The 17,219-nt window shown below is 35.9% G+C and overlaps 1 protein-coding gene across 3 annotated transcripts; it reads right to left on the bottom strand.

Annotated features, from left to right (window-relative positions):
* Positions 1-255: 255 nt before the first annotated feature.
* LOC110624568 (protein FLOWERING LOCUS D) lies at positions 256-14,958 on the bottom strand. Of its 3 annotated transcripts, none has more exons than XR_002489440.2 (6): positions 13,021-14,957; positions 11,783-12,602; positions 11,567-11,691; positions 4,701-4,793; positions 3,838-4,327; positions 256-622 (listed from the first exon to the last, which is right to left on the bottom strand). XR_002489440.2 is itself a non-coding variant. In XM_021769765.2 (5 exons), the coding sequence occupies exons 1-4, from the start codon at positions 14,795-14,797 to the stop codon at positions 4,741-4,743; spliced, it is 2,775 nt and encodes a 924-aa protein (XP_021625457.1). In that variant the 5' UTR covers positions 14,798-14,957; the 3' UTR covers positions 3,717-4,327; positions 4,701-4,740. The 3 variants fall into 3 exon arrangements, 1 of the variants encoding a protein (XP_021625457.1); XR_006352381.1 differs by lacking the exon at positions 256-622 and adding an exon at positions 6,308-6,593 and having other exon boundaries at positions 3,806-4,327; positions 13,021-14,958; XM_021769765.2 differs by lacking the exon at positions 256-622 and having other exon boundaries at positions 3,717-4,327.
* Positions 14,959-17,219: the final 2,261 nt, after the last annotated feature.

Below are 17,219 nucleotides of genomic sequence, written 5' to 3'. Positions count from 1 at the left end.
CTTTTGCGTTTATACTTTCATTGCTCAAACCCATTATATTCAGATTACAAATAGAGCAACTCTATTTGATTAAGAAAAATTGAAATTACAATGACTAGTTCTAATAAACTGTCAGCCTTTTGCGTTATGTGTGAAGAATCGTAAGAGAAAATATGTAAACTTTATTAATCTTATCAAAAAGGAAAAATTATATCTGTTATAATGGATAGTGTGCCTTGTACAGTCTTCAGCACACGTGAAAGAAAATAGAAATAACCAAAACAGTCCTATCACTAATTATTTATCAATCAAGTACAAATAAACAACAAATTACAAAGAATATACTCTAATATTCTCTACACTCCCCTCCCTCTCCCCTTTCAAGTTGAAGCTGGGATAGACAACATATTCAACTTGGAAGACAGGTATTGATGTTGATCAGCAGACAACGGCTTGGTAAGGATGTCTGTAAGTTGCTCCTTTGTTGACAGATGGGAAGTGCGGATGAAGCCTCTTTGGAGTTGCACCCTAACAATATGACAATCAATGTAATATGCGGTCTCTCGTGAAAAACATGATTAGCAGCTATATTGACAGCGGTCTTGTTATTACAGTAACTTCGAATGGGCAATTTAACATCCACCTGCAAGTCTTGAAGAACGTAAGTGATACACAATTCACAGACAGTGCTCAAGGCCTTGTATTTTGCCCCAGTAGAGAACTTAAGAGACAATAGTTTTTTTTTTTTTTCTAGGATACCAGGGAAGACCCCAAAAAAATACAAAAACCCTAAGAGACTTCCCTGAAAGAGTAAGAAACACAATCAGAGTCGCAATAAGCTGTAAGCTGCAAGCTGTCAGTAACAGGAAAGCATAACCCTACTGCAAAGTACCTTTCAAATATCTTAAAACATGCATTGCTACCTCTCAATGAGGCTTTCTAGGTATATTTATAATTTGACTCAGGTATTGGATAACATAGCTGATATCTAGTTTGGTTAAATTGACATATAGTAGTCTACCAATTGAACTTCTATAAACATCAGGTTTAGAAATAGGATCCCTAGAATCAGGAGACAATTGTTAGCCCTTAGCAGAGGGAAGGAAGCTGGCTTACAATGCATCATGCCAGCATCAAGATATCTGAAATAAATTTTGTTTAGCTAAGCACAATAGCATCATGAGGTCTTACTACTTCAAGACCCAAAAAATATTTGAGAAATCCCAAGTCCTTTACAGTGAATTTAGAATGCAAAGCATGTTTAACTTCAGATATAGCAGCAATTGAAATTCCGGTTAAAATGACATCATCCACATATATCAAAATATAAAAGAATCATCTATGTGTTCACAATAAGGCAGTAATCATGAGAAGACTGATAGAAATCCAGTGACTGACGGAAGCTTGAATGATGCGATGGAAGGATCATGGAAACAGAGCAAATCCTTCATGATCGGAATCATTTACTGCCTGCTCCGTGGCAGTTCCAAACCAATTGAACATTCTACTGTCTGAAAGCCTATTTAAGGCCATAGAGTGATTTTTTTAGCAGACAGACTTGCTTTGACAAGGCTTTGTTATATTCTTGTAGAGGTACCATATATACCTCTTCCTTCCAAAAATCATGCAAGAAAGCATTGTTTATATCTAGTTGAAATATAAGCCACTATTTATTTGAAGGTAATTAAAAATTCTAACGGTGGACAATTTAGCAACAAGAGAAAACCTGTCTTTATAATCCAGCTCCTCTATTTGATTGTAGCCTTTGGCTACTAAACGTGCCTTAAATCTATCAACTTCACCAGTAGGCTTACACTTAGACTTTATACACCTATTTACATTCTATTGCCTTCTTCCCTTTGGACAATTCAGTAAGCACTCAAGTATTGTTTTTTTTTCTAAGGCTAACAGTTCAAGCTGCATAGCCTCAACCCAATTAGCATCTCTTGATGGCATATGTAGTTGGTTCTGCAATCTTGAATACATTAGAGACAAAAGAATGATGAGGAGGAGCAAAACAGATAGATGTGGAACCTGTAAGAGCATCACTAGTAACAAAGTTAACCAAATCCTAAAGTCAAGAAGGTTTTTCTGTGATTCTGGTGGACCCCCTAAGCACAGGAGGGGCGACAGGAGAGGGAACAGATTGATCATTGTGAATGGCAGAAGTGACAGAGGGAATAAAGGAGATAGAATCTAAATTTGCCATTAGAACAGGTAGAACAACATCCTACACAACATAATTTTCCTTAAAAGGAAATACATGTTTATAATTTTCCTTTCAGGAGGCGCTTGCCTGGCCTCGTGAGGTGCCAGGCAGGCGCCTCACTCGCCTGGCCGCATCCTCTTTTTTTTTTTTTTCAATTTTAAAGGGTTTTAAAATTAAAACCGAAAACCTTTAGACACTCTGTGTCCCGCAATACCTTCTTCTGCCCTCTCCAAACAGCACAACAACCAGCCAACACAACCTTCTCCAAACAGCAGCCATCATCCAAGTCTCCGACATCAGTCCTCCACAGGTATGTGTCTCATCTCCTCCCCTCTTTTTACTTCTTCCTTCTCCGTCCTTCTCCCGATATCCTTCTTCTCCGCCCTTCTTCAGTTCTTCTCCCAATCTCCTCCCCTCCTTCCCTCTCATTATTCTCTTCTCCACATCATTATATGTCTCCACTCTCCATCCAAACTCTCCAGCCAATCTCTAAACAAAATAGGTGCTTTTGTTGTGAATCTTGAGGCTGAATCATGAATTTCAAAATTTATTTAGAAATTATTGTTGATTTATGATCTGTTGTTCATTTATTTGTGAGAATTTTTATTTATTTATTAAGAACAATACTGAATGGGTCATGAGTGTTATTGATTTTAAATTGTTGCTTATTCATAATTTATTTTGGTGGTGTTGATGATGTTGAACTTAGTTGAAGACTAGAGATATGAATAATAGATATTACTATGCAAATATTTATATTATATTTATATGCATATATCTAAAATATGTAAAAAATTTAGCTTCTGTCGCCTTTTTCAAAAAGGCATCGCTTTGCCTCTCGCCTCTTGCTTAACGTGATAGGAGATCTTGTCGCTTTAGTGTCGCCTCTCACCTTGATAACAAGGATCCTAAGTAGGATCCCAATTGTTTAGTACTTCTAGAGCTGTTTTCCCTTTCACCATCTCTGTAACCTCCTGTTGTAGAGAGTTGAGAGCTCAGGATGACACTAAGCTCATCAATTTTAGAAGTTGCATTGGAAGGTTCGAGAGGATTATCCTCTTCAGTAAAGGACTCTTCAACAACCACCCCTATTTTACTTCCATTTTCTATGGTTTTAGACTGTTGAAAAGACTATCCAAAAGCCTTATTTTTTGACTTGTACTAATCAAAGTAACCTATAAACTTGAAGCAACCCTCTTTAGCATGCCCATCCATATTACAATAAGACTAATGCCCTTTGTTGGATTCAAACCTTTTCTGCCTCCCTTAGGACTGTCCTTGTGCCTTATTAAGCAACAAAAGTGACTCTACATTCTCATTCATACTCCCTAAAACTTCTTTTTGTGACTCAAATTTGAACTCCATGGAGTAGGCCTTATTAACAGAAGGTAAAGGATCTATTCCAAAAACTTGATCCTTCACAAATCTAAAAGCATCATTTAAACCCATAAGAAACTACATGCAACGGCTATTGATTTCTGAGGTAAAGGATCATTTAAACCCAAGGTAAAGGATCTATTCCAAAAACTTTAAATGCAACGGCTATTGATTTCTGGAATTGAAAGGATCAAAATCACTGTTTACAATTGAAAAAAAATTTGCTGCTAAGCACAGAAACAAACAAAAGGACAAAATTTGTTAAACCTCACCAGGAGATTAATACTGCAGAGAAGGAAATCATCTTCCCTTTACAATGAAGAAAATTCTCCACACCTACCCTTTTAACAACTTGAGCCCTCCATAGAATCCTCTTCCACGTGTCACTTCCCCCGCTTCTTGCTCTAACGATCTTCTTCAAGAATCTCCTGCCAGTAACAGATCACTGATTCCCTCTTCTTTTGCCTTGAAGCTCATTTCCTCTTCTAGAGTTTACTTCAATTGTGCTTGAGACAGGCCCTTTGTTACTCCCCTTACAACAGTTTCTAATCTGCCTAGAACCTGACTTTGTCCAGAGTCTCTGCAGCACTTCTCTTACAGACTTCAAAGAATTGGAGCTTCCTAGTGAAGGATACTGCAGATGGTAATTAGAAAATATCAAAGCTGGCACCCTGCTACAGTTATCTTCAAACAGTTGGGAGTAGTGCTTTCGAAGTGGTCCAATTGGCCTTTGTTGATGGATTCAACAGTGACGTCCAAATTCTGCAACACAATTGAGTAGAGTATTCAAAGAGGCGCGTAAGGTATCCCCCAAAACAAAAGTAGGAATTTCAAATTCATGAATAAGATTTCACAATATGCTTCATTTATTTTGATTAGACGTGAAAAGGAATGACCAAGACTAACATTCTCAATTAAATGTCCAAAATACATACATCAAAAAATACCACTAACATTTAGCACGCTAAGAGCCAAGTAACACAAAAAATGTTTTTAGTTAAAATAATTTAGCTTCCAGTACATACATGATTTCACCATAAATATGAAGATCAAGATAAAGCAAAGGGAGATCTGTCGTTTACCAAATGGATTAAAAAAAAAAAGAATCAAGACTTCAGTAATGTAAGCAGCATACCAATCCAAATACCATCAGTAGTTACACAACATCTCAACTGTCAGCCGAAGGGTGTCATCTGCTCATTCTTCAATCCGTCAACTTGACTTTGCCCTAATAAAATTCAAGCATTACTATTAGACTTTACAGCAGAAAAATGATGCTACAGAAGATGAAAATTTTAACAATTCAAAGAAATGTGTCAATTGGATTACAATGGCATGCCACTTATCTATTGATTTATTGCTTCGGAGAGTAGAACTCGAGACAATTTTCTCTCACATGCACGTTTCACTTATCACCATGGAAACACAAAAGAAAAGAAAAGACACAAACAAACAATAGAGAAAGATCATATGGCATCACAGATAAAGTAATAAAAGACATTCATTTTCCCATTTAATGCAATGGGAAAACCAGATCCACTTTTTTTTAGAAAGGACCAAATTAATTTTAAAAAAAATTGGTATATCACCTATGCTAGCACAACTTTTTTGATTATGGATCTACTACCAGAAATTCAATGCGTAATCTTAGCATTCAATTTGTATTCCTGAATAATCTCATTTTTCAATTATTCAACCATTTCATTTTACCAAGTTCAATGTTAGTCAGATTAGTCGACATTTATATGTTTCGATGCAACAACAATATGTTATTTCTAACAAGTAGTTTTGTTGGTTGGTTAATTGGTCACATTTTATTCATGAAATGGGTTGGATTGATATTAGTCTGGATACAGCAAAATAATTCTATTAGATCTAATGTACTTTTTCGATCTAAATGATTCATACAACTCCCTACAAGTTTTGAATTGCAAAAGTTGCATTGGATTAGTCGCACATTGAAGGCCGAATATAAATGAATCTTCCAACTATAAGTGTTTCTTACTTCTTAATTTCTTAAAATCTGAAAAAGGGCAAAATGAAGAATGTCTACTAGTTTAACCAGAAGAAGGGGAAAAAGATTGAACAAATGATAGCCATAAATTATAGAAGGTCAAGAAAACACCATCTCAAAGTATATGATAAAAGTCCAGAAAATGGAGACCCAGGCTCAAAACAATTGAGGAGGTTATAGAGGAAGCAGAGAATGGATAGATGAGGGAATAAAAGAAAATGGGAATCGAGAGAATGGATCTAGAATTATGCAGCTGGAGTGGGTTGGCAAAGATGCTAATTTGTTAGAGGTAGAGGGATGAAACCTGGAGATGCTAAAAGAAAATGGAGTTCAAATTCCATAACAAAAGGGAGCATCAGTAGAAAGGAGGGTATGCAGAGAAATCACCACAGAAACGGCTTAGGCTAGGGAAAGGATCTCTTTCCTGGGAGTGTGTCCTGGAAATTCTGTCATTGAGAGTTAATTCTTGTATTTTCTGTTTGTTTTGTTGCAATTACTGTATTAAGATATGAATATCCAGAACCCATTTTAGAAGAAACAATAGTTAGCAGTGATGTTGCATCTTTACATTTTTTTTCCTAACTCTATCAGAAATATGCTAGAATTCAACTCTCTTTCAATCAGTAAAATATCTCAATTAATTAATGACAACAGACATAAAGCTCCCTCTCTTATACACATATATGCATATGCTATGACCACATCGTAGGTGATAAGGGAGATAATACATGAGAGATATCTGATCGGCTTGATCCCCTGAAGACTTGAGCAATCCTTTGCCACATGATACAGGACAGTGAATCATACTCAACATGCTCAAGCTCAGCCCTAAATTCCCAGAACATGATTAAAGCCTACCCATGATTCACAGTTCAGCTGCCCAACTATCAAGGTAACTAGCCCAGACAAGTGAAAATTGATAATATATCACAGCAAGAACCCAGGATGGGGCCTAAACAAGCTCGACAGATCAGTCAGGGTGCTGCTCTTAGAAGTTTCCCTAATAAAAAAAAGCTGCAAAAAAAGGACTCTGTTAATAGCTTGCTAGTGTTTGTTGAGGAATTATTTTTCCATTATACAAAAGCTCCACAAAATTCATATCAGCGAATAACTACCATCAGAGTGAGCTCTAACTGTTTTGCAGGATCCTTGGAGGAATACTTGAAATGATATTATCAGCAAAATACTTGTTAAACCACATTTATGTCGTTTTAGGGGTCTGAGTTTATTCCGTGAAATTTCCCCGCCCCCTTTCTCTCCAACTTTCTGTCTGTATCGACTCTGAAAGCGCTAGAATGGGGGATGAGAAACCATAGAAGAAGAAGGGGGATGAAAAATGCATTCTTCAAAATGGAATGTTAGTGGAGGTGGGGGGTAGCCATAAAGTGCTTGAAAGGGAGTCATCTTAATAGCACTATGGTAGCTAGTATTGTACCACCATTCTGCCAAGGACAACCATTTGTTCCAAGAATGAGGGTGCTGAAAACAGGGACATCTGAGGTAAACCTTCTAGGCTTTGGTTGAGTCTCTCAGATTGCCCATCTGACTAAGGATAGTATACAGTGCTGAATGTCAATTTAGTTCCGATCAATTTGAAGAGATTTTTCCAGAAAATGCTTGTGAATATATTGTGTTTGTCAAAAACAATGAACAGTGGCACTCCATGGAGCTTAATCACAGACTCCAAAAACAGCCTTGCCACTATCTAGGCTGAGAAGGAGCGTTTGCAAGGGTTGGAAGTGTGCATATTTAGTGAATATGCAAATTACCACTAAAATAACATCCTTACCATGAGACTTGGGTAATTGCTCTATAAAGTCCATCGAAATATGTTGCCAAGCTTGATTAGGAAGAGGAAGCGGGTTGAAGAAGTACAGGAGAAGCAACATGCTCCACCTTGCACCTGGCACAAACTTCACATCTCTTTACCCACTTCATCATAGCAGGCCAATAAAAATGCCTGCTTAGTCTCACATAGGTAGCATTAATATCAGAGTGGACCTCCTTGCCAATAGTTATGATATAATTCTAGTAATTCCTGCCCTAAAACCCTAGTTGCTCTCAGATATAGCCTATCATTCTTATTCAGTACTCTTTGCTTAACCTTGTAATTAGGGTTGCTATTTGGATCAATAGCTAACTGAGTAATCAGATCAGCAACACGTTGATCTCCTTCATAACTGGCCAGTAGATGGGATATCTAAGTGGGTTGTACTGTGAATTGTATTGCCATCATTTGCTCCTTCCCATCTTCCGGTCTTCTAGAGAGAATATATGCTACTTTGTTCTCAATGCCCTTTCTATACAATATCTTATAATCCCATCCCAATAGTTTGGCCTCCTTTCTGTTGTAAATTAGTTTGCAACCTTTGTTCCACAAGGTGCTTGATATGCTCGTGATCTATGTTTATAAAGAACTGCCATTCTCCAAATATTGTCTCCATTTTGAGACTGCCAAATGTAATAGCCAACAACTCCCTCTCATACACAGATAAGACTCTAGTCCTAGGTCCAAAAGCCTTAAAAATGTAGGCTATTGGGTGCCCCCTACTGTAAGACTGCCCCCATTCCACTTCCACTAGCATCTATCTCCACAATAAATGGCTTAGTGAAATCTGGTAGGGCTAACACAGGTGCACTAGACATGGCAACCTGCAGTTGATCAAAGGCTTGTTGAGATACTGCATTGCATTGAAAAATTTCTTTCCTTCTTAAGTATATTAGTCAATGGCCTACTAATGGATCCATAATGTGGCCTACTAATGGATCCATAATGTGGCACAAACTTCCTATAATAGCTTGTTAACCCTAATAAACTCTTCAATTCCATGATAGAAGTTGGTGCAGGCCAAGTCTCCACCTCTGGCTTTCCAAATGAGCATTTGCTCAACTTTGCATAGAGCTTATGTTCTTTTAAGCACCTGAAACACTATTTCTAAATGCTCCAAATGTTGCTGCTATGACGCATTGTGCGTAATAATATTGCCAAAGAAAACCAATACAAATTTCCTCAAGTAAAGCTAAACATTATGATTCATAAACCCTTGAAATCTAGCTGGAGCATTGAGGAGACCAAAGGGCATAATAATGAATTCATAATGCCCTTGGTGAGTTCTAAATGCAGTCTTGTGAGAATCAAAAGGGTGCATCCTAATTTGGTGGGACCTAACCTTCAAATCAATTTTTGAAAACACTATTGCCCCATGTAACTCATATGATAAGTCATCAATTATTAGAATAGAAAATATATCCTTCTCGAATGTCATTCAGTCTTCTATAATCAATGCAAATCCTCCAAGTCCCATCTTTTTTCTTAACTAGCAACACTGGAGAGGCATATGGGCTGGAGCTATATTGTATTACTTTAGACATTAACATCTCCTCAACCTGCTTCTCTATCTCAGCCTTGTAGAAATGTGGGTACCTATATGATCTCACATTCACAGGCTGCGCAGTTGACAATAAAGGAATGGAGTAATTGTGGCTCCTAAAAGGAGGCAGAGCTTTAGCATCTTCAAAAATACACTTGTAATTATCCAGCAAGAGCTGCAAATCATTTTGGAAGACACATAGATTCTCTTCTGTGTCTCTCCTTTGATTTGATTAGGACTCTGCACTTTTTGTAATTGAATGCAGAATACTAGAGTCTAGAAGCCTTCCGCATTGTAGTAACTTGGAATGAGGTACCACTATTTTAACTCCTTGCAAAATTATCTCCTTCTCTTGGTACTTGAAGCTCGCAGCAGAGTTTTCAAAATCAAATAAGAAAGGATTGAAAGTCTTTATCAAGTCCACCCCTAGAATCATGTGCAATCTCAAATCAAATCTGAAAGCATACTGGTGGATTCTCCATTCAAAGGCAAGTGTCATGGAGCTTCTAAGGGTCTTCTTTCCATCAAACGCTGTTATTGACATAAAAGGTGTTTCTCCCACAAGTGCCTTCAGTTCCTTAGCCACCTTAGTATCCATGAAATTGTGAGTATTGCCACTGTCTATTAAGTTCAACAGTTCTCTGTTCTTGTGTTTCCCCGTGACTCTAACTATTTCTACTCCACATTTTCCTTCTATCGCGTGCACAGATAGGGTCCCTTCCTCCTCTAGCTCAGGTAGTGTCTCATTAGTTACATCATGCCACACTTCTTTATCTTCCTCTTCTTCTCCTTGCATGTTCATCAAGGATTTTTGTTGTTTACACTGGTGGCCAGGAAGTATTTCTCGCCACATCTAAAACAGGGCCTACTGGTTTTCACAACAGCTTGGTTGGTACTACTAACATAAGTACTCTTGCTTGCAGCTTAGGAACTTTGGGTGTTTTCGTTGTTGTTTTGGGTGGAATAGGCTGGAGTATTTTTTTTTTTTCCGTCAGTGTTGGGTGTTTTATTCTGGTAGGAGTAATGAAACTGAGGAGGTTTATAGGTGTTTGAGGAAGGAGTGAAGGTGCTATTCTTGTAACTGGGAGACTTCAATCGTTTTGCCATAATTAAGGAGCTGCTCCTAGAATTTAGCCACTTGGAATGCTTGTGGGAGTGTGATGGGTTTCATCATTCTAACCATAGGTCTAATATCATCCTTCAACCCTCCAATGAATTCGGAGAGGAAGCATGTCTCCCCTAGATTAGGCATATATCTCTCCAATCTAACCCTAACATCTTCAAATTTACTTTAATATTCCTCTACCATTCCTTCTTGTCTCAACTTCATTATTTCTTCCACCACATCTTCAAATTCCTCTTCCCTGAATCCCACACATAAATATTTTTCAAAATCTTCCCATTCATGCCTTCCTTCACTCTTAATCCAATTATGGAACCAAGAGTCAGCCTTATCAACTAAGAACAGGCTAGCTAGATTCAACTTCTGATCTTTCTTCACTTCGTAAACTTCTACATTTTCTAATCCAAGCTCTTGGCTCATTCCCATCAAACGCAATCAACTTAATTTTGGGCAAAATTTTGGACATACCTTCAATCTCATTAGATCTTTGGACATACCTTCAATCTCATTAGATCTTTCAGCGTTTCTAATAGTCCTCGCCCTCCTAAGGAAGCTGTTGAGTTACTAGCAGGGTGATCGATCTCTTCATTAGTTTCACTGTTGTTCTCTTTCATCTTCCCAATACCTTGTAAGGCCATCAAGGTTCTCATTTCTCCCACGATCTGATTCATCAAATCTTGAATTTTCAACGAGAGTTCCTCTTTATTCTTCTTTGATTCTTCTTTGAACTTTAGAGTCAATTCTTCCTTGCTCCTTTTCGATTCTTCCTAAGGAGCCCTAACATGTTCCTCTAATTCCGAGATTCTTGTGGAAACTCTACTGTAATGCTGCAGATCTCGTCATTCCTGCAGCCTCGAAAGCTCAATTCACAACAGTTTCCAACTTTGCAACCTTGCTCTGATACCAAATTGTCAGTATGAAAGAGGGAAGAAAGAAGGAGATGAGGACAGAATTTGAGAGATAAAGAGAGAGAGTTTTATTGATTGATTCTTGAATGCCTTTACAACCGTCTAATCTCTCCTTTTATACCACTCTAACAACCTCTCCCTTCAATTACAATTATGTTATTTCCTCCAACAGCCCTATTTCTTTATTCGTGCTTATTCCTCCTCTTCCTATAATACGTAACACTTTCATAGTAATTGCACAAAAAAGGAGAGGCTCTCTCTCACATAAGAAGAAAAGCAAATACATGTTTCTTCCCTTATTATGTATGTAAATGTCCACAACCATGATAAAGCTTTTATTGAGTGTTCTCACAAGGTTCAACTAAAAAATAGCATAGAAGCTACAAAAATAAACTAGAACCTCAATATTACTTAGGCTACAATTGGCTAGATGACTAAAGGTTAATAAAACATAGCCTAAATTTATATCCCCAAGAACTGGTTGCTTAATGGCATAGATAAGCCAGCTTAATATACATGCTCTAATACAGAATTGAACAATTGAATTGCAACTTAAACAAAGGAATATTATAGATTTTCATGTACCTGGACCAGATATATCAGAATGTGTCTGACTTGCAGTCACGTTTTCCTCTGTGACTTGACCATTTACTGCATTTAAATTGGGAGATGGAACCAACCTATTGCTGTTACTCACGACTTTAGCCCGCCTGGAAGAATATGAAAAGCACAATTTCAATCAATTTTGAAGGGAAATTTTAAGAGAAAAGAAAAGTTAATGTTATAATATTTAGCACATGCCTTATCAATTTCTGCTTCAAAGTGCCTGTCTTTAGCTTTGATGTCCCCTTCAAAGTGCCCACTTTAAGAGCCAAAGAAGAAGGCATGGCTTTGCGACTGCCCCTCTCAGCTTTAATAGCAGCAATAAGAGAATCACCAGCAGGCCCCAGACCCTTTCTTCCTACCAGCTTCACTCCTAACTTCTCACATAGATAATTCAACCTTATTTCATCGCCCCCTCTCACCTCTCTTAGCTCAAAAGCTTGTTGTTTTGATAACAGTGTGTAAACATGAAGGTGTTGTTGCTGATTAAAATGCGACTGAAGCTGCTGAAAAAGTAATTTATTGGAATGTTGTTGGTCTGACCCACAACTTTCCTGACTTTTTCTTCGAGGCTCATTAAATGTCACCCTCAGAATAGCTGTGGACTTTGGATCAGCATTCTTTTGACTAAAAATGGTAGCAAAGCTCCCAAATTCTAAATCAGGCTCCCTAAATAAATCAACTAGAAGAGAAGCACAGTTATGAGCATTCTTTGAAGGGCTCCGACCAACCTTCATCTTCAAGGTTCGAGCACTAACACAGCGAGCTATATTTGCAGCTTCCCTTAAACCAGTGAGAAAGGCACCATGCATGGTTGCAGGATAACGCCTAGTGGTGGCTTCCCCGGCAAAGAAGAGTCTTCCATCCCCAACACTTTCTGCTAATATATCATAGTCATCTCCAGACGCTCCAACAGCAACATTTGAGTAAGAACCAAGGGTAAAAGGATCACTACCCCATCTTGTACAGACAGTTTGGATGGGCTCAGGAACAGTGATTCCCTTTGGTTCATATATACCTGCAAGTATTCATGCCAGGCGCCTTAAAGACTAATTATAATAAGTAAAACCATTTGAGAACTTCCATTTCATATGAAATAATCATGATTCAAGACTGAGATGGTGAACAAACTTCTGAACAAGGAAGAGAAATTGTTCATTGAAAATACATGCAGAGAAAACATGTTCAAAAGCATTAGAAACTGTCACTAACTACTTCAGGAGGTTCTCCAAGAAATTTTTCATTGAAAATACATGCAGAGAAAACATGTTCAAAAGCATTAGAAATTGTCATCTAACTACTTCAGGAGGTTCTCCAAGATGGTTGCTCTTAATACTATGAGGGATGCTGTGAACAATTCTTAAATCACCTAATAATCACGAGATAATAGTTTTTACACTCTTCATAGAGCTACCAAATAATCACAAAGGGATTACCCTTAAGAATCTGAAGAACCTGTGTCACTGCATCTGTGGGAGGCATACTCTCAAACTTATGTGCAGCTTCACCTGCTACCAGCGCAATCAATAGAGGTTCACCAGAAACTGTTGCATAGCTATAAAACAAAAAGAACTCCCCTCGAGTGCTCGAGTCATGAGTCAAATGCCCAAAAGTGTCAAGATCAGTTTCCCAGAACACGTACGGGAAAAGCATTGCAACCTTATTCAACAGCCCATACCCCAACCTCTTAATCCCATCAAGCTTCTTCTGCGGCAATTCAGGAATAAACTTTATGGACCCACTCTTCAATACCCCAAGTGGAACTGTGCACAATGCCATATCTCCTTCAAAAACCTGAGTTCCAGAAATAACCTGCACGCCATCACTCCCATACCTAATAGTATGCACGGTCTTCTCATACAAAATAGTCACATTTTCTGCTAAAGCCTGAACCAACCTCCCATTTCCTCCAGGCATAAAACAATGATCTCCTCCCATATCATAGGGATCATCCTGGTCCCAAAACGCCAAAGAAAGCTTTGACAATAAACCAGCATTGGCATATTCCAAATTTGCACAATGCCAATTAAACAAGTTTATTTCCTCCTTATTCACTGCATCCCCATACACCTGCCTAAAAGTTTCTAATGCTGCCCCTAATGACAAATCCATTGAAACCTCCCCCATCAACTGCCTAAGCCTACTAGCCTTATCCAACAGTCGATTAAAAGCTGTTTCAACCTTCATATCAGTATCCAAATCAACTGGTTTCCCATCGACACTATAGAGTGGACATTTATCTCTCACCTTGTGCAATGAATGCCCTAACTGTCTTGCCAAAATTCCCAAAGGATTTCCCAAAGTCCCTGTCAAAACACTCCCACCTAAATCTGCCGAAGCAGAAACCTTATTTACTCCTCCTCCCTCCATTTTCTTGGTATAAACTCTCCCACCAGCGCGTTTTCTTCCCTCCAAAACTGTAACCTTAAACCCAAATCTCATCAACTGTCTCGCAGCGGCCAATCCAGCCAAACCAGCACCGATGATGATTATGTTGGACTTAGTAAACTCATTGGGGATTTTCTCTTTAATAGATTGTGCGACTCCAAAATTGATGTACCCGCGCGAAACTAGATAGTCATAAGCAGAATCCAGAAGACCGTGACAGTGTTTCGGCACCGAATTTGTGAAAATTTCTTTGGCTATCCAATTGTTCACATTCTCGCGCCATTTCGCAATTATATGGTTTCTAATAATGATGTAATTAACCTGCTCAATTCCACCAATAACTGAAACTACGCCAGCTTCAATTTCCTCGTCTGTTAAGGAATCAGCGGGAAATCCTGCGGAGAGTGCAATCAATGCCTCGGATGTGGATTCCTTGTTGATCACAATTATCTCTTCAGCAATGTCGGGAACTGACTGTTGAGTTAGTGCACTAGGATATGGATTAGGATTAGGGTTAGGGGTTTGTAATACACGGATGTCAGGTTTGGTATGAAATTGAGGAAGCTGAGGAAGCTGAAACGACGACGTAGAGGTAGCGGCGGTGCGTTGGGAGCGGCCGCGACGGCGTTTCTTAGGGACGGAGAAGGAGAAGAAGTGATTAGGATTTGAGTTGAGGGAGAGAGTGGGATTTGAGATTGAATTGGGATTGGGATTGGGATTAGGAGTAGGAGCAGGAGCAGGAGTAGGATCAGGAAGAGGAGGATATGGAATGAATTCGAGAGGAAGAGAAGAGAAATCTTCGGGAATTGGTGTTGATGGGTTCATTGTGGTGTTGATTAAAGGAGCAGAGTGGGAATTAGAGAGGGATATGGACTGATAGAGGAGAATCTAAGCTGCAAATCTTTTTTCTCTTTGTTCTTTCTTTTCTCTGCTCGTCTTCTGCGCTGCTGCTGTACTCGGTTTTTTTGTTTTTTTGTTTTTGTTTTTTTTTTTTTTTTTACCTGAGGGCACTGTACTCCTTTTTTAATTTTAAAAACTAGACAATATTTTTCAGAAAAATAAGCACTAAAAAATTAATCAATATAAAATATTTTTTTAATTAAAAAATTAATTTATTTTAAAAAGAATAATTTGAATATTTTATTAAAATTTTTAAAATAAATTTATTGATATATTTTATTTTTTAAATTAAAATTAAATAATAAAAAATAAATGATTTCGTTAAAAAATAATTTTTAAAATATAAATTATTTTTAAAAAATAAATAGAGTTTAAAGTTGTATAGTCAAAATTAATATTTTTAATTATGGTCAGGTTAATAAATCAGTGAAAATTAAGAATAAAAGATTTAAAATTCAATTGAAGTTTATATATTATTAAATAAATATTACAAAATTAATATTTTGTTTGTTTGTAAAAATAATTTATATTTGATAAATATTTTTATGAAAAATATTGTTTTATAAAATATTTTTTATAAAAAATATTTTCTAATAAAAATAAATTATTTTTATTGTTTAATTTTAATTTAAAAAATAAAATATATTAATAAATTTATATGTATAGATTCTAATAAAATTTTTAAAATATAAAAAAATAATTTTTTTAAAAAAAGGTAAATTATTTTTCTTAAATTTATTTAATTTTTATTTTAGTAAAAAAAAATTTTATTGATTATTTTTTTAGGATCTCAAATATCATAAAATATAAAAAATAATTTTTGTAATACAATCGAAACCTAATAATAATGTTTTTATTATAATGAATGCTTTACATATTTGTATAAATGATTATTAAAATAATTTTACTTGAATTTAATAATTTAAATTAATTTAATAATTTTAAATAATAATATAATTACATATAAATAAAAAATTAAAATTTTAATAATAATAAGTAAAAATATAATTATATTAAGATTAAATGAAATAATAAACATAAAAATTTAAAGATATTGGCATACAAGCCAAACTTTTACGAATTTTAACATTTTAATCTAAAATTTTGTTTTTTAGCATAATAAATTAAAATTTAAAAATTTTTCGTGATTTTATTTAAATTTAAATTTAAATTTAAATTCCTAAGGAATAAACATGTGCCAGCAATCGATGTGTCATGCTATATATATTTTTTATTATTTTATGGTAAAATTCACATTATACATTGAATAATGAAAAAATACACACAGCATGTCTCTAGATTTTATTTTGAACCAAATTAAATAAAAAAATTAAAATTAAAATGTTTATATTTTACAAACGGAATCAAATCGAGTTTACACTCACTCTCTACAATTTATGGAACACAACAGTTTACAATAACATTATGACTTAATCTATTCACAATCAGAGTATCAATAAAATCTGAAAAATAATGCAAGGATAAAAACATGATAATAGCATTTCGTAATTAGCAACAGTAACCCTATAGATCTTCCAAAAAAACCCCATCAAAAGCATTCATAATATCAGCAATTGAACTCCTAAAAAATTTTATAAATCTATGAAATTCAACTAATAAACCCATTTTCTAAACTAATAAATGTCACAAATTTATTTTCTAATCATACTCTAATCATACTCTAAAAACATAAATGAAAACTATAATCAATGAATTTACTCATAAAATCTAGTTATCATGATATCGAGAAAGAAAGAACGAATAATTAATTAACAGAAAACTTAGGCGCTATATAACAACAAATATCGAAGGCAAAACTCAATAGCAAATGAGCGGTTGGTTTTGACGCATCCACAATCATTAAAGGCTAGAAAGAGAAAATATATCTTTGTACACGAAGAGCTAGTAGAGACACATCTTGGCCACAAACGAGGCTATGAAGTCGATAATATTATCTTTTTAGGGATAGATGAATAAATAAAATGAGAAAATTGTCCTCTTAGGAATAAATGAGGATATCGTCTTTTCAAAAATTGATGAACACTGATCTCGTCTTCTATAGAGGCCAAAAAGAGAGATGAGAGAGATTTTTTGATCAACTGAAATAAATGAGGTGGAGGAGAGATAATTGTAATATAAAATATCTTTATTGACACATCAACAAAAGGAAATTTAGCCTTTTTTGTTACAAAGTTTAAAATTGAGGGGTTTTATTATACAAATTTAAGTTAAGGAACAATACTATTATAACACTATAAGTTTAAAGATGATGGGTGAAAATTTGCCCTTGTTATTTATAGACGATATTTTTTAAAAAAAGAATATATAAGATAATGTAGTAATATCT

This window comes from Manihot esculenta, chromosome 10 (assembly GCF_001659605.2).
Source record: "Manihot esculenta cultivar AM560-2 chromosome 10, M.esculenta_v8, whole genome shotgun sequence".
Taxonomy (NCBI): Eukaryota; Viridiplantae; Streptophyta; class Magnoliopsida; order Malpighiales; family Euphorbiaceae; genus Manihot; species Manihot esculenta.
This window is presented reverse-complemented; position numbering and strand designations above follow the sequence as displayed.

Coding starts and splice junctions, on each gene's coding strand:
- LOC110624568 (XM_021769765.2), bottom strand. CDS start 14,797: ATGAACCCATCAACACCAATTCCCGAAGATTTCTCTTCTCTTCCTCTC. Junction 12,603..13,020: donor GGTTCTTCAGATTCTTAAGG/GTAATCCCTTTG, acceptor GAATACTTGCAG/GTATATATGAACCAAAGGGA. Junction 4,794..11,566: donor TTCTGATATATCTGGTCCAG/GTACATGAAAAT, acceptor GAATTTTATTAG/GGCAAAGTCAAGTTGACGGA.